Here is a 14,666-nt window from a genome sequence, read left to right as displayed (position 1 = left end):
CCCTGGCATCAGACCCTTGTCAATGACTGTGGGGCGGACTAGAAGTTAATACCCCCCCCCCCCCCCCCACACCGCTTTAGCTGTATCCCCCCCCACAACCGCCTCCCTCCCCTTCACGCAACTCGCATTCCTTGACTAATGAGCCAACTACCTTGAGCACACTCACAAATGCACACACTTTACACACTCAATCTTACAAGCACACACATACACACACACACGCACACGCAAATACAATCTCAAACACTCTCAAACTCCGACACACACACTCACCCAATCACACGCGCACACACACACACACATACACAATGTTGCTAGCGTGATTAGTTTATTGGCATTCAGTCATTCAAGACTTTGTATTTCTTGTACAATTTTTGCTCAATTATTCTTCACCTACATGTAGCATCTGTCATTGGCAGCTGCACATGATAACTATTCAGTTACCTCAGTTAAGGTCAAAACAGAACTAGGCTCACAAAAACTCTCAGATGCTCTCGAAAAGGAATACTAAAAGTGGAATAGAAAGACCCTTAAGATCCTGAGGCATCTTTGATTGGCTGCCAGTCTTAAATATGCCCATCCTCTTGAAGTAATTTTAAAGGTTCTCACAAATATCATACCACTCTGCGATTGGTTGCCTGGCTCAGAGAAATAAGACGAAGGTTCCCATCCCATCCTTTTTTGCCATATGAGACCGAAAATCTCACTTGTTTGTGCATCTTCTTCCACACACAACTGAACCCAATCAATATCTGCACTTAATATCAATTCCCCAGTGAAAATGCGCATCACAACACACTGCATAATTTTAGAGGCTTGCAAATGTGCATTATTATATGTATGTGCATTATTATATGTCAGCACTATCCCACAACCTCTTATGCATATTACGTAATGCCAAGGTTGAGTACCACAGGATGAGAGGCAGACAGTAACTGTCTGCTTTCCTCCTGATGCTATCCATCCAAACAACCTTCACACTTCACCTGGGATGTACTGCGGTTCAGTGACCTCCACCCGAGAGAAAGCTCTGTTTCATGCTGCAGTATCTCTTCCTTGACCTGGGATGTAAACAGTAGGTCTCTCTATAACACTAACTGCAGTGTCCCTAGCAGCAGGGCTGTACGTGTGCTGTTTGAGACGTTACATCAGTTCCGACAGAGTGTTCAGGGAGCTGCTGTCAGACAGGAGGACAGAGGCAGCGGCCGAGCTCCTTGATGTATCTCTGGGAAGATGCATTCCTCTGACAGCCTGAATGCTACCACATGTGGGCCCCTGGTTGAGGGCCCCTGGTTCACCGGTACAGGCTCTTGGGATATAAAAAGAGAGATGACATGTCTGAAGCCTCCACCCTGAACACCTCTCCCCGCCTTCATGCTATTGAACACCTCCCTCCGACGCCTCCACCTTGGCTTGAACACCTCCCTCCGACGCCTCCACCTTGGCTTGAACACCTCCCTCCGTCGCCTCCACCTTGGCTTGAACACCTCCCTCCGTCGCCTCCACCTTGGCTTGAACACCTCCCTTCGATGCCTCCACCCTGAACAGCTCCCTCCCCCCTTCTCCCAGAACACCTCCCTACCTACACCTTCCCCCCAACTTGAACCCCTCCCTCCATTCCCACCACCCCTGAACACCACCCGAAAATCTCTCTGCGCTGAAATTGACTCATTACACCATCACTCGTGTCTGGCCTGGGACACGTTCACTTACCGTTTGTTTTTTTAAGAACGGTGGAAGACTTGTACAATCAGTGTCCAAATAATTGATGAGTACAAGTGGTGAGTTGAGGCTCACTGTTTTTTTGTTATCTGGATCAGAGCCATTGGATACCCGGCTAGTGGATCGCCTTCCTCTGACTATGATGGCAGCGTGTCTGAGAATGTGGAAACTGAGGAACATGATGCACGTTCACTAATTGCAACTCAATGTAGCTGTCGACTGATGAGAAGTGGGCTGGTCCAGTGAACTGGGGAAACATAGAGTTGCAGGTACGTAATCTTGTATCAAGTAGTCAACTATATTATGACAATGTATTGGGGGAGAAGGCACATAGACTAGGCAGGAAGCCAAGAACTGCAAGGGGCAGAATCACGCGTACTTTCCTGTTTCGTTACCAGGAGATAATCTGCCGAAGAAAACTAATTTGCGCGAGTGTGAGAAGCTTTCGGAAGGGGATTTTAAGAAGTGTATTTCTACACTGGCCAGTCCACATGGTATTGATTTGAAACCTTTCTCGAGATTTCTTTTTACGGTTTACTACTGCTGGCTGTGATCTTGTTTGCCATTGACACGCTTCCAGAAACATGATTGGTCTTAACAGTATGAGTAATATGTGAAACACCCTGTTTACCCAGATTCAAGCTTTCTGCCAATACTGGTTTGTAAGACTAGCAAAACATTGTTTCAGGACATAAAATTGGGGTTATTTGTGATGTAGCACTGTTAACAAAACAATCCAACCACCACATAAACTGATCTTGAAATTAAGTTGTCATTTTCTGACACTTTTCCAAGCAATGGTATTCTACAAGCATTAAAAAGGTCTGTTTTATTGCGGTGATTAAACTTGTCATCAATCTCTTTTGATCTAGTTGTTGGTGCAATACCCATTGGGCTTCATGCTTCATGCTCAGGCTTTTGCAGTGATAATCTGGAGGAGTCGGTGAAACATATGTTCACTACAACTGCTCTACTCATGGTGGTCTCCTCATGGCTTCTGTACACAGTGACCACCAATTTACACAAAAATAGACGGTCAACAGGCTTGTTTTTCTATGCTCTCTGGTATTAGTGGCCAACTGTTTGCATTGGGTATGAAAGGGCCAAGGATGTATTGAAGGGTTGAATTGAGAGAAGAATAGCAAGATGTTATAGCTCAGACACAAACTACAGTGCAAAACTATAAATGTTTAATCACTGAAGGAACCACATGTGTACGATTGTATCAAAGACACACTCTGAATCCACGCCAGTATGCCTCAACACCCTATTTTCTATCTCTTTTGAGTCTATCTTTTCTTCTATTTATCCTTTCTTCTCTCTTACTCTCTCTTATGCCCCATCTTTATCCCGTCCTCTCTCACTCCCTAGCTCAATCTCCTTCTCTCCTACTCTCTCTGTCCCCTTACCTCCTATCCTCCCCCCCTTCTCTCACTCCTCCACTCCACTACATACAAATAAAATGATAAAATGTTAAAATGAAACATAACAAAGCATTCTCTCTCTCTCTCTCTCTCTCTCTCTCTCTCTCTCTCTCTCTCTCTCTCTCTCTCTCTCTCTCTCTCTCTCTCTCTCTCCCTCCCCCTCCCCCTCTCTCCCTCTCTTGCTCTCCCCCCAGATCTTCGGGGACTCTGATCAGGTGCGTATGACGTCGGAGGGCTCCGACTGCCGCTGCAAGTGCATCATGCGTCCGTTGACCCGGGACGCCTGCCAGCGGCTGAAGACAGGCAGAGCGCGCGTGGAGGACTTCTACACCGTGGAGACGGTCAGCTCCGGGTCCGACTGCAAGTGCTCCTGCACGGCCCCGCCCTCCTCGCTCAACCCCTGCGAGAACGAGTGGAAGATGGAGAAGCTGAAGAAACAGGCCCCGGAGCTCCTCAAGGTGAGAGGGGAGGAGGGGGAGCTAAAAGGTTTTGCTACCCCCTACCTGGTCCTTAATGACAGGTTACATCGGAGCTCATTGTAAGCCGCTTCGGATAGGGTTAGGAAGTGGAAATATTAAATTTCCTTAAGGCTTTTATATAATATCCCTAGCTACTCTTGTATGAGGTGTATCTAAATGAGCTGAATCTTGGTTCACTGAACTTTCGGTCAATTATATTGTGAAAAGTGTATCTATTCCGATCTTCAAATCACTCAAACTTTCCTTTATATTATTATTGGCCAAAAAACAAAGTGCTTGACAAGGTTAACGAGTCGACGCAACAAAATCTGACCTTCTATGCCTTCTAGCAGTTATTTAGTAATAGCAGGTTGTCTAGTCTAGAGGGTGGCTGGCATCATCCTTGGTTCCTGGCAAACTCCCCAGCTGGTCGCCTAAACATCTGGTTGTTGCCTTTTTGTCAGAATGAAACATTGACTCGTTATTGATCCGTTATTGATCCCTAGGCTCGATGTTGATCAGGTTATGATGCTTTCACTTTACTAACACATGCTAATGCCTAGGGAAGAATGCCCCTGAAGCTAGAGGCTATGCTACAGACTAATGCTAAGACTTTTTTATCATCACCGGCTTCATCATAGCCATAGTCTGTTATGTTTTCTAACAACACTACTACCACGTCTTATATTGGACTTATGAGCCACATATGAGCATACTAATACTATCTCTAATATAGGACTACCAATACAGTTTCATAAGATAATGGTATAGGATTCGGTCATCTATAATAATTTATTTGTAGGGACCCATTAACCTATATCCATTAACCCCTTACACACACACCCACCGACACTTCTCTTAATCAGCCTCTCACACATGACCTTTGACCCTTGCAATCAATAACCATCTTGCGCTAAGTGCTTAACTACATTAGTACAGGAAGACATAGAGGCAGGACTTCAGGGTAGTGATGGAAGACCTAGCCACAATAAGTGGGGCTGGATAGTAAGTGGTTTATGTGTGTTTAACTCCTAAGCTGAAAGGTTCTTGGTTCAGAGAAACAATCTCTACCTGTAGGGGGACCTGCCCCTTAACGACATCTATCACATTTATGCTTGGATCAAAGTGTCTGCCAAATAGTAAATAGTAAGTGGTGAAAGCAAAGCTGTATCTAACCATGGCAAATTTGTGTTTCCAATGGATTCTCGGGGTGGATACTGAGCCTCCTCCCTATCTTTACGTGGACATTAGGAGGAACACTGTGTTCCACGCGATAAGCCCCAAAGTACATCCAGATGTTTGACCAGACTACAGAGAAACCTTTCATTTCATAAATGAACCCAATAGAAGACACCTCAACCAAGAGTGTAGATAGATAGAGAGTGTGTGAGAAAGTGTGTGAGAGAGTGTGTGAGAGAGAGAGAGAGAGAGAGAGAGAGAGAGAGAGAGAGAGAGAGAGAGAGAGAGAGAGAGAGAGAGAGACGGACGGACAGGTAAAATGTTCAGTGCTTTAGAGAGTTAAGGGTTGATGTTGGAGATGGGGGTGCTGGTATAGTTCTTTCAACCGTTAATTGAATAAGGATCCGCCTTGCAGAGCAGCGGATGGGGGTCAATACTGTTCATCAAAATAAGTGCGTGAGGATTGGAATTAATGCCAGCGTTTGGTCGATGAGCGTTTGAGGGACTTTACATTTACACCAATTTGTCTGTACGTTCATGTTTGCTGTACATTTTTCAAATGTACGGATTCACATGTTTAATCCTTTTTGTGTTTATATTAACAGATTTTTTATTTTCTATTCTCTCTTATGATTTTTTTTATAATTTATCCGAGCAGAGGAATTATTACAAACACCAAATCATCCACCAACCATTCGTTGGGGATTAATAAAGTATTCAGAATTTGAGTGTGAACATTGAACGTGCTCTTCTTGTTGTGCTCATGGTATGCTCAGCTCCAGACGATGATTGACGTGCTGGAAGGAACTCTGTACAGCATGGACATGTTGAAGGTCCACTCCTACATCAACAAGGTGGTGACCCAGATGAACACCCTGGAGGAGGTGAGAAGAGTGACCAGAAGAATAAATAAGTACAGTCAGGAATAAATAAATAATGTATTTTGAATATTTTGAAAAACTGCAACATATAAACCACAGTCTTTCTCATTACTTATTATTATTTTTATTTACTGTTGTTCATCATGTTCTTACCCACACATGTCTGTATGAAACAAATTCTAACTCATATAACCATAATGCATCCTTCATATATGTGCTTTTTGTGACACACTGTTTCACAGACCATCAAGACAAACCTGACACGAGACAACGACTTTGTCCGTGACAGCATGGTGACTCTGACCAATCAGTTCAAGCGGTACGAGAACTACTCCAACGTCATGATCAGCATCAAGAAGGATATCTCCAGCCTGGGACTGCAGCTCCTACAGAAGGACTCCACGGAGAACAGGGAGCAGGTATTTTATCCCACCCAATACCCATCCTGGGAAGCCCACAATAACTGCCTAACTGCCATGTGTTGATGACTCGTTTAATGTGTTGGCTAAACAGACTAGCCCACAGTCTTGATGGATTCACCCATTACTAATCTTCTATTTTCTGACAACTTTGTCTTACATAAACCTGCACTATGACACTTTTCTTCCGCAGCTATTTACACCATTAAAACACATCTGAACTAGGAGTTTCTGAAGAATTAAAAGCCCATCTCTGAATCCATTCAGGGAATTTTTCTCTGTAAACTATTTCATTCTGGTCGAGGGTTATTAATGAAGAATACAACTCTGTTTCCACATCTTGGCAAATAACTTATGAATGCTGTTCTGAATCAAACATCTGATATCTGGATAATAATAAATCCCATATTTCCTCAGGGAACGGCTGAAGAGAAGATCAAGGATGGAAAGGCCAGTCCCAAAAAGTCGGCTAGTCCTAAAGCAGCCAAAGAGAAGCCGGTGAAGCCCAAGAAAGAGCTGTCAAAGCCGGCCAAACCCACCAAGCCAGACCCCGGCTCCAAGGAGAAGGTGCTAGGACACCAGCCCGGGGTGATTCGGGGGATTACCTATTACAAGGCCTCCAAGAGCGACCACGACGACCACGGCACTGCTGGGAGAGGTGAAGCAGAGCCCGTACCAACCCCCTAACTTCCTGCCCGGAATTAACCTATCGTTTGCTTTACCTGCTACTCTGCAAATGTATTAAAAAAAAAATGTTAGTTCACATGCCCCACCCACCAACTTCCTTGGAATACAGGAATTACATAGTCGTTCATACTGGATATTAACCGATGAATGTTTGATCACCATTCTTATATTGATTGTTTGAAACCGAGCTGGTCTCCTCACTTTAGGGCGAGATGTGCAAAAAATAACTGATTTGTCAATGACTAAATACCTGGAGATAATGGAGAGCCAGTTCTTTTATTTACTAATTCCTGGAGATAATTGCCGAGGCACCAACCGCCACATCCTTGACATGGCTGGGCTTCACCCCTCACACCCAGAAACTCTCTACAGACACCACTTCCTGTCTCCATCCAACGCTCCCCAGTGTTTATCCACGCCACGTTAGCACCCTTAGCGTGCAGCGTTGCTCAGTCACAGCCTGTGTTCTGCTAGACACTCGCCTGTCTCGTCTAGCCGAGCCTCAGTCCACCCTGGCTGACCTTTTTACAGGCGCGGGGATAAAAAACCTTTTGGGACTTGTTTCCATTATCTCCCTGCCGTACTGAGGCAGGATGGCCCATGCTACGCAGCTGAATCCTCAGAAAACACTGAGGAATCTATCTCAAGTAAAACTCTTCAGCTAGTAATTAGGTCAATCATTGTTTTTCAGTGATACCTGTCGACCTTCTTTAGTAGCAAAAAACCTTTGGTCAGTTCCTAATGATCATGAAATGTTTAATCATTACGCTTTAAGAACTTTGTACACCTGCCTTGAGGTAAATAAATAAGTTACAAAGACATTCCTTCAACTACAGGCTGGTTGCTCTTTTTATTTTACTCAGGGTTGAGCTTATTGTTGTTTGAAAATTGTCTTCCAGTGTTTTTTCCTGTTTTCCTTCTCTGTCTCCTCTGCCTTCTATCCTAGACTTGATACGGTTGATGGTGCTGTGGAACTTAAAGCTGTGTGCTTTGAGGGGGGGGGGGGGGGGAGTGGCTATGGAGAGGGAGTAGAGGCAGGGGGAGAAAGAGAGAGACAGAGGGGGGGGGAAGCTGGCATTCACTCTGGATTGCATAGCAAATAAGTTTCCCTTTGAAGTGGAAGCGGTGGAGGACTGTGAGGCAATGAGGCAGAGCTGGTTTACACAGTGCATGCAGATGTAGTGGAGCTATCAAACACTGCCCTCCATCAGGCGTGGTGGAGTCAGCCCAGGGGAGGGAGACGACGTACCCCTTGAAGAGAATGACGGTGCCACGGAATTCCTCAAGGATCTTGTTCACCTCGGACAAGCCGGGTTTATTTAGAATGAAAACTATCTCCGTAGGCTCTGAGTCTCTGATATCCTTTACTTTGTCTCCCATGACTTGACTCCCTGCTGCTGCTGTGTTTCCATCCTGCAGACCACTCCGCCAAGACCCACAACGTCCACCAAATCAAAGGCAGCCAGTCGGAGGAGACGGAAACAGAGCTGGTCCTGGAGAACCTGGAGATGAACACAGCCCCGCCTGAGGACAGCGATGAAGACCCCACCACCTCCTTCACTACCACCGCCTCCACCACCACCACCACCACTCGAAAGACTACCACCTCCACCACCACCACCATGGTGCCCACCTCCTCTACCCCCAGGATTGAGAGGCCAGCACCGACTATAGTGTTGACACTGGACAACTCGGACAACAACAGCCAGCCACTCCTCCACAGAGCAGGTATACACGCTTCAGAAACAACCAGAGATGGCTTTAAAGCTGCCCTCTAAACTTTAAAGCAACAGGTGTGATATTAATGTGTACAGAAACTATTTCGTTATTTTAGAGGCGCATTTATGAAAAGTGACTTACAGTGAAAGTAGATACATGTCATTAAAGAGCTGCTATGATATTTACATGTCTTTGCCATCCAGCTGTGTATTAGCGTTCAATCAATGTCTCCCCATTAAAGCTTTCCTATTAAGGAGGGGAAGCATGTTCATGATGTAAATGGCTCTCAGCATGACTATCAGATTTATTTGGTTGTGGTCCTGCAACAGTAGTCAATTTCTTTTTTTACGATTTTCGATTTGATTTGGATTTGGATGTTTTATTAGTTGCTTCATATATCGTCTCTTTATGGGGGCCAGGTCTAATTAATTTCCCGCTGACTGTAGCTTCAATGCATGCTGTAAATTACATCATTGCTCTATTATCCTCAGGCCGTGTGAGGAGAGAGCTGCCAACTTAACACCAAATCAGCCGCTGGCGTCTCGATGTGTGACTGTGAAATGGGGATGATTTAAAAGACTTAGCAGCGTTAATGGAAAACAGTTGTCTCTCTTACTGCTAGGGAGCTGAGCCTCTTCTTCTTATTCCTGAGCCGTTTATTCGTTATTCCTCTGGGTTCCCAACTGGGAAGATCCTGGAGTGTTCTCATGTCCTTGTGTTCCTCTGGGTTCCTAACAGGGAAGATCCTGGAGTGTTCTCATTTCCGTGTGTTCCTCTTGGTACCCAACAGGGAAGATCCTGGAATGTTCTCATTTCCTTGTGTTCCTCTTGTGTTCTTCTGCGTTCCTACCAGGGAAGATCCTGGAGTGTTCTCATGTCCTTGTGTTCTCTGCATTCCCAACAGGGAAGATCATGGAGTGTGAGGGGACGCTGCAGTCCATCGAAGCCCCGGTGAAGCAGCACTCGTACGGACGCAACGAGGGAGCCTGGATGAAGGACCCGCTCGCCAAGGTTTCCAAGATCTACGTCACCAACTATTACTACGGCAACAACCTCATCGAGTTCCGCAACCTGGAGAATTTCAAACAAGGTGAGTGTATGGATGAGTATTTAATTTTGGGTAGGATTTAATTGGCCCGTATTCCTGTTTTCCCGGTTGTCGTCGTTGACACTGATCCCAGCGGATGACTCAGTGAGCTTCATGAGGCTGATGAGGAGTCTGGAATGCCGGTCTTGGTTGTTTCACAGCTTCCCTGGGTGGGAGAATCAGCTCTTTCAGCAATGTAACTCAACTGGAGAATTGGATTAGGCTCTCTTAAGAGAGCTAAGATCAGCCGCTAAAGACTGCGGCCGCGTTGATTGAGATGTGCTTTGACAACGGGCTCTTGAACCGCGGGTCCATCCCGGTGCGTCCTGCAGCGTGTGTTGAGCTCACAGGCCCCTTCAGATGACTGGCTCTCATGCGGAGCGGTCGAGATCCCTGCTGAGGTTGACATGTGCCCTGGCCTTTCCTTTGAACCAGACACAGTGCAGGGGATTAGAAGACTTAGGGATGGGGTGGGAGGGGGGGATGTCTCTCCTGTTTGTGTGTTTTATGCCTCTGCCGGGGGGAGAGAACGTCATTCTCTAAATCCCACTTCCACTTCCTGTCTTTTGGAAGTTTATTAGAGTAGATTGGAATTCCTGACTGGAATTGAATGCATTTGTTCCCCAAGGATACCATTCAACATTTTCTGACCAGCTCCAAGTTCCAGGTTTCAAATAGGTAATAATTGTAATTGTCTTGAATATTAAAATGACCCTGATAATTTATCAGAGATTAAGGAAACATGCTTAATCAAAATACTGGCTTCTCCAACAACAATGAAGCCAGTTTTTTCTCCTTTACAATTTCCGTTCAGGGTAGCTTATTTTTGTTTTGGCTTATGTGTTATGATTCACTTTCCTCTGAGCATCCCTTGTTCCCAAGACATCAAACCTTTTGGCACAAAAACACAGCTTGCTGTAGCCGTGGAAGGTAGCTAACAAACTGGATCAACTGAGATTGAAGGAGTTTTACCCGCTCTATAACTCGGGTACATCTTGGAGTTGCATTAGAAAGATGGCCTGGGAAACAGACGAATCTGCAAGCTCATGTTTTATTTTCTATGGCATATGTCTCTGGCACCCCTCCCATTCAGACAGATTTCCGGTAGACCTGGCCCGGGCCGGGCAAATACAAACAGATGATCTAACATGGGGCGGGTTTGATGCGATGACTGTATAGGAGGAGTTTCTTATGGGACCGCAGTTGAGGCATTTTCATAAACAGCCAAGATGGCTGCCGCTGGTGTGTTACACGTTCCGTTGCTCTGATTGGTTGTTTGTATATCCAATTGGGTCCAAATGTTGCATTTTGGACTGCCCCCGTTGATTCCCCTTGGAAATTTGGTTAGAGGAAGAGGTTCCAAAGCTAATATGCAATTGTGAATTGGTCTGGCAATGTCAGGCTATTTCAACGATGGAGACTTAGAGCCCAGAAGAACATCAAGACGGATCAATTTACAGTGTAGAACTCATCATCACTTGTAATTGTCGGTGGAGACTATTCTCCAATATTGTGAAATTGGGGCCGCAGGGTATATTTGTAACCCTCTCTGTGAATGTTATGTTTTAGCAGTTATGTTTTTTATTTGAAAGTCTTAATTCGCTACGTGTGCGACCATGACGACGTTCTGTATCATGTGCCAGGTCGCTGGAGCAACCTCTACAAGCTGCCCTACAACTGGATCGGCACGGGCCACGTGGTCTACAACGGCGCCTTCTACTACAACCGGGCGTTCACCAAGAACATCATCAAGTACGACCTGCGCATGCGCTACGTGTCGGCCTGGACCCTGCTCCACGACGTGGTCTACGAGGACACCACCCCCTGGAAGTGGAGGGGCCACTCGGACATCGACTTTGCGGTGGACGAAAGCGGGCTGTGGGTCATCTACCCGGCCATGGACTACGACTACTACCAGCACGAGGTGATCATGATCAGCCGGCTGGACCCCGGCGACCTTTCAGTCAAGAAGGAGACCACTTGGCGGACGGGGCTGAAGAGGAACTCGTACGGGAACTGCTTCATCATCTGTGGCGTACTCTATGCCGTGGACACGTACAACCAGAAGAACGGCGAGGTGAGCTACGCCTACGACACCCACACCAGCACAGAGGCCGTGCCGCACCTGCCCTTCGTCAACGAGTACGCCTACACCACGCAGATCGACTATAACCCCAAGGAGAGGCTGCTGTATGCCTGGGACAATGGCCACCAGCTCACGTACCGCGTGGCCTTTGTGGACGAGTGATGAGAGACGATTCGTGGCTCCTGGGTGTTCAGTATTGGGGACCTGCCATCTCGTGAGGCTTTTCAGTAGGAGATATAAAGGGGTTCACGTCCTTTTTGGACAACCTAGCTAAGCAGCTATTCTGGGATGAGATGGACGAAGGAAGGATTTTTTACACAACTACTAGGCCTACTCGCTTGTTTGGTGGTTTACCTGCATAACAGGAAAGAAAGTGTCAACTTTTTTAACGCAAACCTTGCAAAGCTAGTGAGTGGAAAGGCACAGAATTATTAAGGATGTTGTTTACACATTTCTGAGCTATCATCAGGTATATTTGGACATGGGACACAAATCATAAACACTCTGCCGGTGTAGTTTCAGTAAACCCTCCACATGTTCCATGAAGCACTTTCCAGAAGTCCAATGTTTTTATCTCAAGTTACAGCCTGACAATTTATCATTGTTGTCGTTTTGAAGGATGTGTTGAATATATTCTATGAAGATAAAGCATCCATGTCTGTTAAATTCTGCCTGTATGACAGATTTTTATTTTTCTGTTTTTAAAAAATGTATATGGTGTGTCTTTACAAAAGCCTGTGTTGCTGTTGCTGTTCATGTATTTTCATAACCACGATTATGGTCGTAATAACTATTGAAGAATAGAGGTACCTTCCCCTCAATGGAAGAAACAAATGATAATCTAAGATATCTAAATCATCAATATTACTGTACTGTACTGCCATGTGGAAAACTGTACTGTAGTCCTGTACTATACTGCCATTTTGAAGACCCTAGATTGCAAATGTCCTCAACTCTATAAAAAATGCTTAACAGACTGGCCGTATAAAAATCTTTTTAACGAGATTAGTTCAATGTGGTAAAATGATGATCCAATGCCTCCATTACTGTATTTGACACATTCAGCCTAATGTCTTGTTCCCTTCTGGCCATTTGTAATGTTTAATCGAAAAAGGACATGCCAAATACATTAACTGTGTTCACTTACAGTGTTGCGAAGCTGTCTCTGTTTTTCTTCTCTGTTTCTTTTTTGAGGTCTTAAAAAAAAAATAGGACCAAATGCTTGTGTCACCCCACTCATTTCTGTTCTAAACGGCTGTTGTTGGACCTCAAACTCCTCTCCCTCTGACCCGGCAGACCCAGGGGATAGCACAACATTTGTCCGGAGTTAAAGTGAAAGCTGCGTGACTGAGTGTGAATACCCGCTCTCAGGATCTGTGTTTGCTTTGGGGTTAGGGGTCATCGTGCTCCACTTGATCTGCTGCCCGAATTGCACACAAAAAAAATAGCATTGGAAGGTTCACGTAATAATGGCACCGCGGATACATTTCTGGGAGATGCCTTGAACTAGAACTAGAACTCTTGAATCATACAATCCTTGAAACCATGAGCTAGGTGTGGTCCCTGCATGTGGTCTTCATTAACAGCCCCCAAGATCCCCCTCCCCAAACCCATATGAAACTCTATTTAAAGTTCGTTATGGCACATCATGATAGAATGTTTCTGGCCATTAAGCCGCTGATGTCCCCTCCCCGATCCCCCCAGCTAACGAAGCGTGTCATGGCGTGGCAAGGCGCGGCGTGATGAGGGTTATATGGAAGGAGGAGGCGGTGAACAGAGTATGTAGATGAAGGCCTCGTCGCTACATGTTGCCGTGTGTTGGCTTTGTGAGACAAAAATGTTCCACGCCAATTGCGGTGATGAACACTGACAACCCGCATGACCTGTGTGTACGGCGGTGTGGGCCTCGCAGCGCCAACACAATGGCTCTCCTGTTGGGAGAACCAGGACGGCCCCTGATCGAGGGCCCAATAACGGGGCCATGACCTTGTTCAATCTGCTTCTTCTTTCTAAGCCATCCCCTGAACGTCCAATGAGCTGTACCAGACTCCAAAAGCTCCAGAAGCATTCGAAACCCACTCATCCTCTTCCCCCAACATCAAATCAGCCCTGTCCACCATTGTAGCTTTCAAACATACTTCTTCCACCAATATCCGATGAGCGGAGAGATCTCCAACCTCAATGGCCTTATATTCCATTGGTGCTCAACATAACAATCAATGAGCCGCAGTGACCTCTGTACAGGAAGATCCAGAGGTCTGAGTGCTATGTCCAAGACACCTCCAGTAATGAGCTCATGTGCTTACAGAATGGAAGACTGTCTTTGCACGCCGTCTCCACCCCTCTGGAAACATGGGAGTAATAAGTGAACGCACCCTGGCTGCTCTGTATGCAGAAAGCCATTAGAAACATTCAGGAGACCGCACGTATGTGTCTGGATATTACTGAACCACTCAGCATGTTTCAGTGTTTGTTTCGTGAAAACATTCATGACCCGCAAAATATTCTGGTGGAATACCATCGATGCTCAGTTTCAAATAGGAATGGTATATGTCAGGTATACATCACATGTGTATTTAATAAGATGCAAATGTTTAGTTTGCATTTGGGATTTGATTTGCGAGATGCAGCCTGTCACATCTGGAAGGCCTATTAACCAGACACATGCTTTTGATGAACTTTTGATTTACAAGCCCTTCAAACAGCATGAGATGTTTGTTTTGATCTATCCAAATCACTACGTAGTAATGACCCTGATAATGCCAAGGCCGCTTTGACTCCACACCCTGGAAGTCCACATTCAATCATTGAGAGCCATGTTGTTGAATGCTATTTCCTGCCCTTTTAATAAGTAAACACATTGCGGTCGTGCTCAGGGAGAAACGGCATCAAGCCGGACAACATTCACAGCTTCAATGGAACCCTAATTCAGAACAATCAAGCTTTTTCCTGTTAGCGTCCTGGCCCAAATAAAGGGCTGAACAGAACATTAAGATCCAGTGGA

At 45.6% G+C, this 14,666-nt stretch overlaps 1 protein-coding gene across 1 annotated transcript in view; it reads left to right on the top strand.

The window, feature by feature from the left end:
• Positions 1-12,820, top strand: part of LOC115545716 (olfactomedin-like 2A) — a 17,265-nt gene extending 4,445 nt beyond the window's left edge. Inside the window, exons 2-8 of the mRNA XM_030359125.1 lie at positions 3,341-3,604; positions 5,560-5,667; positions 5,907-6,083; positions 6,501-6,741; positions 8,190-8,498; positions 9,394-9,579; positions 11,220-12,820. Coding sequence (XP_030214985.1) covers positions 3,341-3,604; positions 5,560-5,667; positions 5,907-6,083; positions 6,501-6,741; positions 8,190-8,498; positions 9,394-9,579; positions 11,220-11,824 — 1,890 coding nt within the window. The 3' untranslated portion in view covers positions 11,825-12,820. The remainder of the gene's footprint in view (positions 1-3,340; positions 3,605-5,559; positions 5,668-5,906; positions 6,084-6,500; positions 6,742-8,189; positions 8,499-9,393; positions 9,580-11,219) is intronic.
• Positions 12,821-14,666: the final 1,846 nt, after the last annotated feature.

This window comes from Gadus morhua, chromosome 6, assembly GCF_902167405.1.
Source record: "Gadus morhua chromosome 6, gadMor3.0, whole genome shotgun sequence".
NCBI lineage: Eukaryota > Metazoa > Chordata > Actinopteri > Gadiformes > Gadidae > Gadus > Gadus morhua.
The sequence above is the reverse complement of the archived record's forward strand: the minus strand, read 5'-3'. Positions and strand labels throughout refer to the sequence as shown.